This window comes from Piliocolobus tephrosceles, chromosome 12, assembly GCF_002776525.5.
Source record: "Piliocolobus tephrosceles isolate RC106 chromosome 12, ASM277652v3, whole genome shotgun sequence".
Classification (NCBI taxonomy): Eukaryota; Metazoa; Chordata; class Mammalia; order Primates; family Cercopithecidae; genus Piliocolobus; species Piliocolobus tephrosceles.
In genome coordinates, this window is record NC_045445.1 from 89,232,353 (window position 1) to 89,242,861 (window position 10,509).

At 42.5% G+C, this 10,509-nt stretch overlaps 1 protein-coding gene across 5 annotated transcripts in view; it reads left to right on the top strand.

Annotated features, from left to right (window-relative positions):
* ARHGEF9 (Cdc42 guanine nucleotide exchange factor 9) overlaps positions 1-9,628 on the top strand; it is a 170,693-nt gene extending 161,065 nt beyond the window's left edge. For 4 of the 5 annotated variants that reach the window (XM_023198446.1, XM_023198447.1, XM_023198448.1 and 1 more), the window contains exons 9-10: positions 172-240; positions 6,376-6,616. In XM_023198446.1, the coding sequence (XP_023054214.1) occupies positions 172-240; positions 6,376-6,557 (251 nt within the window). In that variant the 3' untranslated portion in view covers positions 6,558-6,616. Of the gene's footprint in view, positions 1-171; positions 241-6,375; positions 6,617-9,178 lie in introns of those variants that run through there. The other variant, XM_023198450.1, reaches the window with a different exon arrangement.
* Positions 9,629-10,509: the final 881 nt, after the last annotated feature.

Below are 10,509 nucleotides of genomic sequence, written 5' to 3' on the forward strand. Positions count from 1 at the left end.
TTTTTTTTTTTTTTTTTTTTTTTTTTTTTTTTTTTTTTTTTTTTTGTATTTCAAGATTTTTGTTATGTCTTATGTCTTACCAAATCTTTCTTACAGAAAAGTTTACTCATTTATACACTCAAGAAGGGTATGTGTTTCTCATTTTAAAAATCATATATTTTTCTTTTTTAGGCTTTGAAATTTCTGAAAACCAGAAGAGGCAGGCTGCAATGACTGTGAGAAAAGTCCCTAAGCAAAAAGGTAAAGCTGCCTTTACCTCCTCAGCCCCACTCAGTCTCTGTGAAAGACTGTGGAATCAAAAGCTATATGCTTACATATTCCTAGGTCCATTTCTGTGCTGAGGTTTACTTGAGGGTGGTGAAGGAGTATCCAGGTCCCTAGGTGTCCTTGATGACAGGTAGCAAATGGTTTTAAATGCTTAAGGCTAAGGAGAGAATGGTATAGGGTGTTGGTGTCCAAAGATAGCTCATTGAGTATAGCAAGAAGAGAACCTCTGTTCCTCTTTTTTTTCTTACTTAAAAATAAGAGAAACATTACTAATAATTTAGAGATCAATGGACAGTAGTATATATATGCTTTATTAGTAAGTATAGTTTGGGTGTGATGGCTCACACCTGTAATCCCAGCACTTTGGGAGGCTGAGGCAGGCGGACCAGGGAGATCGAGACCAGCCTGGCCAACATGGTAAAACCCCCGTCTCTACTAAAAATACAAAAATCAGCTGAGCATGGTGGCACGTGCCTTTAGTCCCAGCTATTGGGGAGGCTGAGGCCAGAGAATCACTTGAACCCAGGAGGTGGAGGTTGCAGTGAGCCGAGATTGTGCCACTGCACTCCAGTCTGGTGACAGAGTGAGACTCCATCTCAAAAAAAAAAAAAAAAGTATAAAGATATTCAGCTTTCTGTCACTGGTCTGGGGGCACGTGCCAAATCAGGAGCCCCAAATCACAATGAAGAACCTCAAACTGAACCAAGACAAAAGATTCAGATGTTCTCTTTCTTTTTCTCAACTGCAAGCCAAAGTACTTAAGAAAAAATGATTTGCTTTCCAGGAAACCGATTTGCTTTCTAGGAAACCAGGGCGAGTATTAAATGACCAGCGAGTAGACAAGGCTAAGAGCAAAACTGCACATTTATTTTTGGTCCCCCAGCTTCAGGAAAGAAGTTGTGGGGGAGGGGTGAGGTCCCTCGGTCTCCGGCAGGGGAGGCCGGGGGAGTCACCTGGTGGAGCTCTGGGGCTGAGTTCCTACAGTCTCCACAGGAGTGAGGGCTGAGGAAGTGCGCATTGCGCGCCCACCTGGAGCGGCTTTTATGTCCTGGGCCGGGAAGTGGGAGGACAGTGGGCGGGACATAGGTCGGGGGTGGGGCGGTAGGCGTGGCTAGGTGGGTTCCGGTTTTTCTCCGTCGGAGGTCGGGTTGCGCCTGCACGGTGGACCTGTGTCTTTCCTGGGCGCGGGAAAGCTGACGGTGAAGAAGCCGGAACTGCGCCATCTTGCGTCCATTCGTCCAAACAAAAAATACCTTACAAATCAATTTAAATCTGCAGTAAAGCTTTAGTTTCTCTTTTATCATGAACCAGAAAAAAACTACCATGCTCAAAGGGCTCTGAACTTAAATTGGCTTGACTCAGAGTCCACTGCTTTTTCCTCTCCATCTCAGGGTCCTGATGAAGCCCCATCCTTGGAAAAAGAGTTTGGTTTTCTGTCTTGCATCAATTACTGACAGCTGCTTCTATTATGATAGCCATTTTCACTGTCCCCAGGTGTGGGCAGTCTTAATGAGACTTTACTTTCCCCAGGCCTTTCCTTCTGCTTTCTCAGTGGGCTTTGTGGTTCTGAATGAGTCACCATCCAAAATGATCAGATTCAAGTCTCCTGAAATTTCCAGCAGCCATGTAAAGCACTATTTTTATTTTTTCCATTGAAGCTCCTTTTGATTGAGGCTGAATGCCTGTGAACATCTGATTTCTAGTTAAGCAGTGAACCTAGCTCTGCTGACTAGACATGCCTCCCCTTCAATTGCTTATTATTTCTTGCTCTTGAGAGGCCCTTATTGTCTCTTTCCTCATCATGGGACTGTGATTCCCCTTATATAGGGAATAAGGCCAGCCTTAATTAGCCACCAAAAAGTTGGGAGTTAATTTAAGTTGGGGAATTAACTCCCAACATTTTGATTGCTATAATAACATGTGAGAGATGGTGTTAGAAAGCAATCTGGAGTTAATGTCAGTAAGGATATGGCCTATATTAACATAACTCTTAAGATTTTGCTCCAGTTCCTCAGACAAAAATGTGAGCAGAAAAGAGCCCCAGCCAACTGAAGTTTTCAGGCTGCAAAAGGGATACCATCTTAACAGCTTGCCATTGTCTCCTGGATGCTCTCAACTTCTGAACTTTCTCACTGTGATTTCCTCTGCTTCCCCCACTGTATTCTTCAGCATTCTCTAGAGGGACAGAACTAATAGGATATATATATGAGTTTATTAAGGAGTATTAACTCACACAATTGCAAGGTCCCGCAATAGGCCATAGGTCATCTGCAAGCTGAGGAGCAAGGAAGCCAGTCCGAGTCTTAAAGCTGAAGAATTTGGAGTCTATGTTTGAGGGCAGGAAGCATCTAGCATGGGAGAAAGGTATAGATTGGGAGGCTAAGACAGTCTAGTGTTTCTATGTTCTTCTGCCTGCTTTTTATTCTGGCCATGCTGGCAGCTGTTTAAATGGTGCCCATCCAGATTGAGCTTGGGTCTGCCTCTCCCAGTCCACTGACTCAAATGTTAATCTCTGGCAACACCCTCACAGACACACCTAGCAACAATACTTTGCATCCTTCAATCCAGTCAAGTTGACACTATTAACCATCACATCCACCATGCTGACCTTTATGGTACTCCTTTATCCAAGCCCAGTTTCCTCAAGCATATCTGAGACTGAATTGTCTTTTCACTGAGAATGCTTCAAACAAGGGAATATCTATAAAGCAACCAGGAGTTAGTTAACCAGAAGATAGACCTGCTAACTTATGCCAAGCATTTTGGTCAAGGTCCTTCCCCACCCTATGTATCTCCAGGCCATTCCTTTTAGGGCCTTTCTTGTCTCCCAGTGTGTAAATACTGGGTTCACTTGAACAGTTCTTTCCTTAACAGCAATTCTAAAGTCTTCAAAGAAATTCATTTAGTTTCCTTCCTTCCTTCCTTCCTTCCTTCCTTCCTTCCTTCCTTCCTTCTTCTTTTTCTGAGATGGAGTTTCACTCTCATCGTGCAGACTGGAGTGCAATGGTGTGATCTCGGCTCACTGCAACCTCTGCCACCTGGTTTCAAGTGATTCTCCTGCCTTACCCTCCCGAGTAGCTGGGATTACAGGCACCTGCCACCACACCTGACTAATTTTTATATTTTTGGTAGAGATGGGGTTTCACCATGTTGGCCAGGCTGGTCTTGAACTCCTAACCTCAGGTGATCCCCCCGCCTCGTCCTCCCAAAGTTCTGGGATTACAGACGTGAGCCACTGCACCCGACTTCATTTAGTTTCAGACTTCCCAAGATTACTACAAATCTCCCTTATTTCTATTTTTGGTCTTCAAGACTCTTCTAGTCCAGGGCTGTAATAACTGATATATTTTGAGACTCAAGAGTGCCATACATGTGGAAGTGGTTCCCAAATGTAGGAATTCAGTAGTTACAATATGTACATGGGAAGAGCAAGAAGGGGTTCTTTAAGATAACCATGAAAGCTGGGTTCCTTGACCTTTTCAATGACCCATCGCAGGAAGTGCGGAGTGTTGTTAAGAGGTCTCCAATGCAGATGTCACTGGATAGGTACTACTATAGTATCCCCTTCGAACCCCATCTATAACACTGAGACATTATCAACTCAGTCTACTGCTCTGGGAGATGGGGAGCCTGGCTGAAATAACAGTAGAGAATATCAGATCTAGCTCCAAGAAAGGCCTTTTCACTTGACCTTTGTCTTTCACGCTGCTTTCATTTTAAGAATTAATATATAACTTCTTGAAAGTTATATGCTAATTCCTGGTACATAAACCTAATTAACTTGATCAATATAGAGCTCCCCATGGCTATGAGCACAGACTCCATCTCCAGAGACTTTGGGGACAGCACAAAATCAAATGAGTCCCCTAGAATAGCTAAAATGATCTCGCAAAAGAAGAATAAAATATGAGTAATCAATCCACCCAGTTTCAACACTCACTGTATAGTTATATTAACCAAGACAATGTAATTTTGGCAGAAGGGTGGACATATTAGATCAATGCCACAGAACCCAGAAATAAATGTACACAAATATGCCCAATTGGTTTTTAAATTTATTTTGTATTGATATGTAATAACTGTACATCTTTACTGAGTACATGTGATATTTTGATACATGCATACAATGTGTAATAATCAAATTCGGGTAATTAGGATATCTATCACCTTAAACATATATCATTTATTTGTATTGGGAACATTTCAAACCTTCTGTTTTATTTATTTTGAAATATGCAATAAATTATTGTTAACTACTGTTACCCTACTGTGCTACTGAACACTAGAACTTATTCCATCTATCAAACTGTATTTTTGAATCCGTTAACCAACCTCTCTACATTTCCCTAACACCATCCTTCCAAGCCTGTAGTAACCATCATTGTACTCTCTACCTCCATGGAATCCACTTTTTTAGCTCCTACATTTGAGTGAGATCATTTGATATTTGTCTTTCTGTGCCTGGCTTATTTCACTTAACATAGTGAGCTCCAGTTCCATCCATGTTGCTGAAAATGACAGGATTTCATTCTTTTTGTGGCTGAATAATATTCCACTGAGTATATATACTACATTCTCTTCATCCACTCATCCATTGACAGATACTTTGGTTAATTCCATACCTTGGTTATTGTGAATAGTGCTGTGATAAACATAGGAGTTCAAATATCTCTTCAACGTACTGCTTTCCTTTATTTTAGATATATACCCAGAAGAGATTGTGGTTATAAAAGTGTAACAACAGTGATCCTTGTGATGATGGAAATGTTCTATATCTTGACTGTATCCTGTTATAATGTCAATATCCTGGCTGTGATATTGTGCTATAGTTTTGCAAAATGTTACCATTGGGAAAACTGGGAACTTGGTAAAGAGTACACAGGATCTCTATTATTTCTTAAAACTGCATGTGAATCTGTAATGATTTCAAATAAGTGCTTTTTTAAAAAAATATCAAATTAGTACTCACAAAACTCCCTCTCTAATATCTCTGTATTGTCTCTTGACATTCAATACTCTAATACTTCTGACACCACCTTGCAAAACTAGCTCTTAGAAAAGAATCTGATCTTTCTCACTGAAGTGCCAATGGCTGATGATGGCTTAAATAATACTACTTCCAGAGTAAAGGGACTTAGTCATCAAGCAAAGACAAAGTAACTGTAATGTTGGAATTTCAGACCCTGAGTAGAAGATGAGGAAGGTATTTGGGAGCAGCAGAGAAGCCTTCCTGGCATGTCTGAATTGTATGCTGTATGTCTCGTCCTATTCTGCTGTGAATGTAGATCAGGATTAAACTTTCACTTTAGTCCTCCAGTTCCTGGTATCCTCCATTAATGTGGATTTTGCTTTGATGCTTGCAAACCTATCTACAAATGTTGAGAAGGCTTTTAATGTTAGTGTCATTTAAGCTATTCAGTTTGAAAAGACACACATATATTCTGTCTTCCTTGCTCCCCATGAATTATTCCTTCTGATAGTAAGTTTACTTTCTCCTTCACCCACTAATGTCAATTCCCTATTAAATGCAGGTTCATCACTCTCAACCCAGGACAGAACACTAAATCACTTGTACCTTATGCTTTTAGAAAATTTCTCCCAGAAACCTATCCTGAAGTCAATAGTTCCTAACCAGGCTCTTTTAAAACTTCCAGAGGGGACTTGGAGAAGGAGAAATAGAGTTTGTTGGGTTCTTCGCAGGACCAAGCCCTGCATGAGGGATTCTGGTGTCTTGGAAAGAGCTCTGAACTGAGAAGTCAAGGAATGTAGGTTCTAACCCTTGCTTTGTCACTAACTTACCACGTGACCTTGGGTATGACATTTCTTTTCAGACATCAGTGTCCTCACCTGTAAAATAGATTATAGCAATACCCAAAATTTCTTTCACACCTGACTAGATGTGGAAGTGTGTAGGGTTGTGGTAGTAACCATGGTATTCCAAAATCTGTTTGAAAGAGGAATTCTCCCCTTGGATGATTTGTAATACCAGTTCATACTCTCTAAACCAGTCTGCCTTGAGTTGTCTGCCCAGAGTGATTACTGGGTAATTTGAGAAGCCCTTTGTTACATAACTTACACCCTTTCCCTTTGATCTCTCATCTACTCTAGGTGTCAACTCTGCCCGCTCAGTTCCTCCTTCCTACCCACCACCGCAGGACCCGTTAAACCACGGCCAGTACCTGGTCCCCGATGGCATCGCTCAGTCGCAGGTCTTTGAGTTCACCGAACCCAAGCGCAGTCAGTCACCATTCTGGCAAAACTTCAGCAGGTTAACCCCCTTCAAAAAATGATACCTACAGGGAGGCAGATAATTTTAAAATAAAGTAAATAAAATTATATTTATAGATGGACCTTTTTTCGGAGAAGCACTGTTGAAATTTATACACACACACGCACACACACACACCCTTGAGTCACATACACATACACACACACACATACACACACACACACACACACAGAGAGAGAGAGAGAGATAAGGAACAAAAGTGTTTTCTGTTGTTTTGGGGAAGTGAAATCTGTGGTTGGTAGGAAGAGGTACCAATGACTTCCAAACGTGATCCCATCTTAAAAGTTTTCCATTTTTACCCTGTCTCCCTTCCCTTTGCTTTCAGAAGTTGACATTTCTATTTATTCCTTTTCTTGTTAAGATAATCTCTTTACTCCCCTGTGAGTGATTCACTGCCTTGTCATTACTACCATAGATGTGTTTGTATTTTTTTTTCTTTTCTGATGATACTGATGTTGATGAATTTTTAATTTTATTTGATGTGGTAGAGTTGGGAGATTTGGGTTTTTTTTTTTTGCCTTTTTTACTTTCCATTGAGGAAGGGAATGATCTCCTTTTCTCCTCTCCTTCAGCCAATAATTTTCAAATGTTCCTTCAGCCCTGCAGTTGCCCTAAATAACCTTTTATCAGCATCCTCTGTCCTCAGTCATGTCAGTCTGGACATGCTCTGTTGTGCCCCGTGACATAACTGCTCAGTATTCCTATTGCTTTTACTGTGTTTTAGGTACTGTGGAGGGATCAAAAAAACAAACAGAAGCAGGGGAGTATCAGACTATAATGATGCTGAGTGGACTTCTGTTCAGGGAACATTTTGCATTTGGGCTGTTTCTTCTATCACTGGGGTTTCCCATGTTGCAGCACTGCTGGGTCATTGCAATTTTACATCTAGGGGTTAATTTGATCCAGTTGTTCTCTTTTTTCAAGTCACTTTTGTTATAGGCCTCCTCCTAGGCCTGTCTCTCCCTTAGCCCAAAAGATCTGAACTGGAATCAAAGAGGTTGAGATTCTGCCTCCCAGAGGAGGGATTTACCTGCCTCCTAGTACCAGATAGGTTTAGGGCAGGGATCCCTACAGCAATCAGTTCAGTGTCCTGGTTGTCCCTGCTCCCATTTACAGATGTTTGGGCAGTGTTGATAGGAGTATGGAGGGATTCAAGACAGAGCCCACCTGACCAAGATCATCAGCTGCCTTCAAATTATTGACCTGGACAGGGTCCAAGGCTGATAGTAACCTTTTACAAGAAAGAACAGGGATGGGAATGGAAAGCGATAGCCTTGATCCACAGTATTGTACCTGCATTTTCTACCACCCCAAAATTGTGTGAGACTTCTCCCATTGTTAACAGATTGCATGGACAATCTTCCCTGGCTTCTTTCTTTCCCTCTCTCTTTCTTCTTTCTCCTGCCATCCTAGCACAGGAGGATTTTTGGTATTGATATAGTTAAAGCTGTTCTGGCACTCAAAGAAGGCCCTGTTTCCAACATCCTCTCTTCCCAGGACATTTGGGGCAAGTGAGTGAGGGACCCAGGGGCAATTTTCCCTGTGAATAAGGGGTCTGAGGCAGGGTTGCTACCCTCAGGCTAACTTTTGGCCAGCTTTTTGCTTGGGAAAATTGAACTTCTTTCACAAAGAGGCAGGCTTCCTATGGGTGTCGGAGTACCTATTTTTCCTCCACAGAGAACCCTTTTCATGGATAGACCTTGAACAACAAAAAGGGTATAAAGGAATAAGGATGAACTCTGCTGTGGAGAGCAAGCCACTGTAGTGAGGAATGTGGAGATTGGGAGTCTACCCTAAACCCCATGGGAGAAGACTTCATCATGAAAGGACTTCAGCTTACCAAGCAGCAGCCATGGCTGTGTGGAGGCTTCAGCATAGCTAACATGTTTACTGCTCTATGCTTCCTGATCCAGACCAGGCATTAAACAGCCTGGGAATCTTTTCTTTGTGGGAATCAAATTACAAGCTATTTAAGCTTCTATTCCATCACAACCAAGTCAGACTTGTATTATAAGTCAAGGATGAGCCTAATCTGGGGAGAGGGCCGGGGCTCGGGACTGGCCACCACTGTTCAGCACATGACCTAACTACGTAAGCCTCCTTGGCAAGAGACCTGGTGCCCAGCACCCAGGCTAGAATATCCTGTCTGGCAAACAGAGTGTTTTGGTAGCTGTGCAGGCCTCCCTTCAGTGTACCTCTTTTTCCTACTTCTCCTCCTCACTAGGCTTGGCCTTGACATGCTTCTTCGAGGGTTGGCAGCACACCGGGAGGGGATGCTTGGACAAGTTTCTGGGCCTATATTTCTTGACTAGGCCCTCTCATTTCCTCCCTCCTTGGGCCTTGTGCCCAGGGCTCCAGGATCAGGGATTTTACCTCTCAACCCTCACTTCTCTACTGAACCCACTGGCATCACCAGATGCCAGTAATTTGTGAACAACAAGAAATCATCTCCCTGTTGGTTGGAGTATTCCCACAGCCTGTAGCATCAAAGCAGACCAGTGGCCAACAGCCCCAAGGGGAGCCCAATTAAATACCTGGGTTCAGTATCCTAACCTGTTGTGTCCTGACAGCAATGGTAACCCCAAGAATTCTGTAATCCTCTCATTTCCACATGGCCCCGAGCTCCCTTTTCCTCAACTCAATGAGGCCAGGATTTGCTCTCCAAAAGGCTTTGCTAATGTGTTCTATGGGACCTGCTACCGGGAGTCCTAAGACAGACATCTAATTATTCTCTCTTTTTTTCTCCCCCTCTCTCTATGTGTATATTTCTAATGGATCTATAAGAACAGCAACAAGAGAGTTCTAACAATTCTAGTGTGAAGCCAAATAGTGATCTTTTAGTGCTTTGGGGATGGGTGGGCTGGGGTGGATGGATGGGCAACAGTGACTTTGATTACCCTTGCTGCTCTGCATTTGCCAGTTTGTTCTTTTGTTTCTTTTATCTGACTGTTTGACTCTGTCAAACAAGTGTCAAAGTTGTGTGTTAAAAATTGTTTAACAAAAAAAAATGTTGTAATGACACAAAGCCTTATGAAAATATTTATGGAGTTCAATAAAAGAAGTAAAAAGACACCTCCTGGCATAGCTCTCATTCCTCTGTGTGTGTGTGTGTGTATTCGTTTGTGTGTGTGTGTGTGTTGCCAATTGTGAAATAAAGGGAATTTGCCTGGTATGGGGCAGCTTACCCCAACCCAGCCTTGACCTGCCAGCCCTGCTGTTCTATTCCTAGGCATCCTATGGGCCACCTGTGGCCTTCCATGTGTTTTCTGGAAGAGTGAACCACAAGGATTATGTTTGATCCTGTAGCCAGGGGCAGTCAAATGTCTTTATGGATGGGACTGTCCTTCATGTCACCCAGCCCTTTGATAAGACTTAAAGGTCCATTTCTGACCTTACTCTTTTTCTTTATAACAGCAATTCCCAATACTGGCCCTGGGCCCTCATGGAAGCTTAAAAACTGCCTTCTGAACCCATCTAGAGACCATATCACTTAGGAATTTGCAACTCTCAGTTCCTTCCTAAAGCCTTTGGTCCTGTCTCTTCAGAGGTAGATATATTCCTTATCTATTCCTCAGAATGGGTGGAGTAACCTTAGTATTTCTTTCATCATGGTGTCACCTACATGTAGATGTTCCTTGCTGTCAATAGGCCTCTATGTGGTATCTGATGCTCCCTGTGGGAAACCCAGTAGAGGTTCCTTTCTGATATTGCCTTACCTGCCTTTCTTCAGAGCAACTAAACACCCCAATAAAATGCTTATTTACTAAAAGGGTCCAGATAATTATTCCAATTTTTAGAGTTGGAAGGGGGAGCAGATGTTGGGCCTCTGGATTAGAGTGTGAGCCCTGTCCTCCTTGGCCTTCAAGATCCTCCCACCACCACCCCCATGATTTGATTTGAAGAAAGTGATAATTAAACCCTCCTCTCCACCAACTTTTCCCCTTTCTCCATTT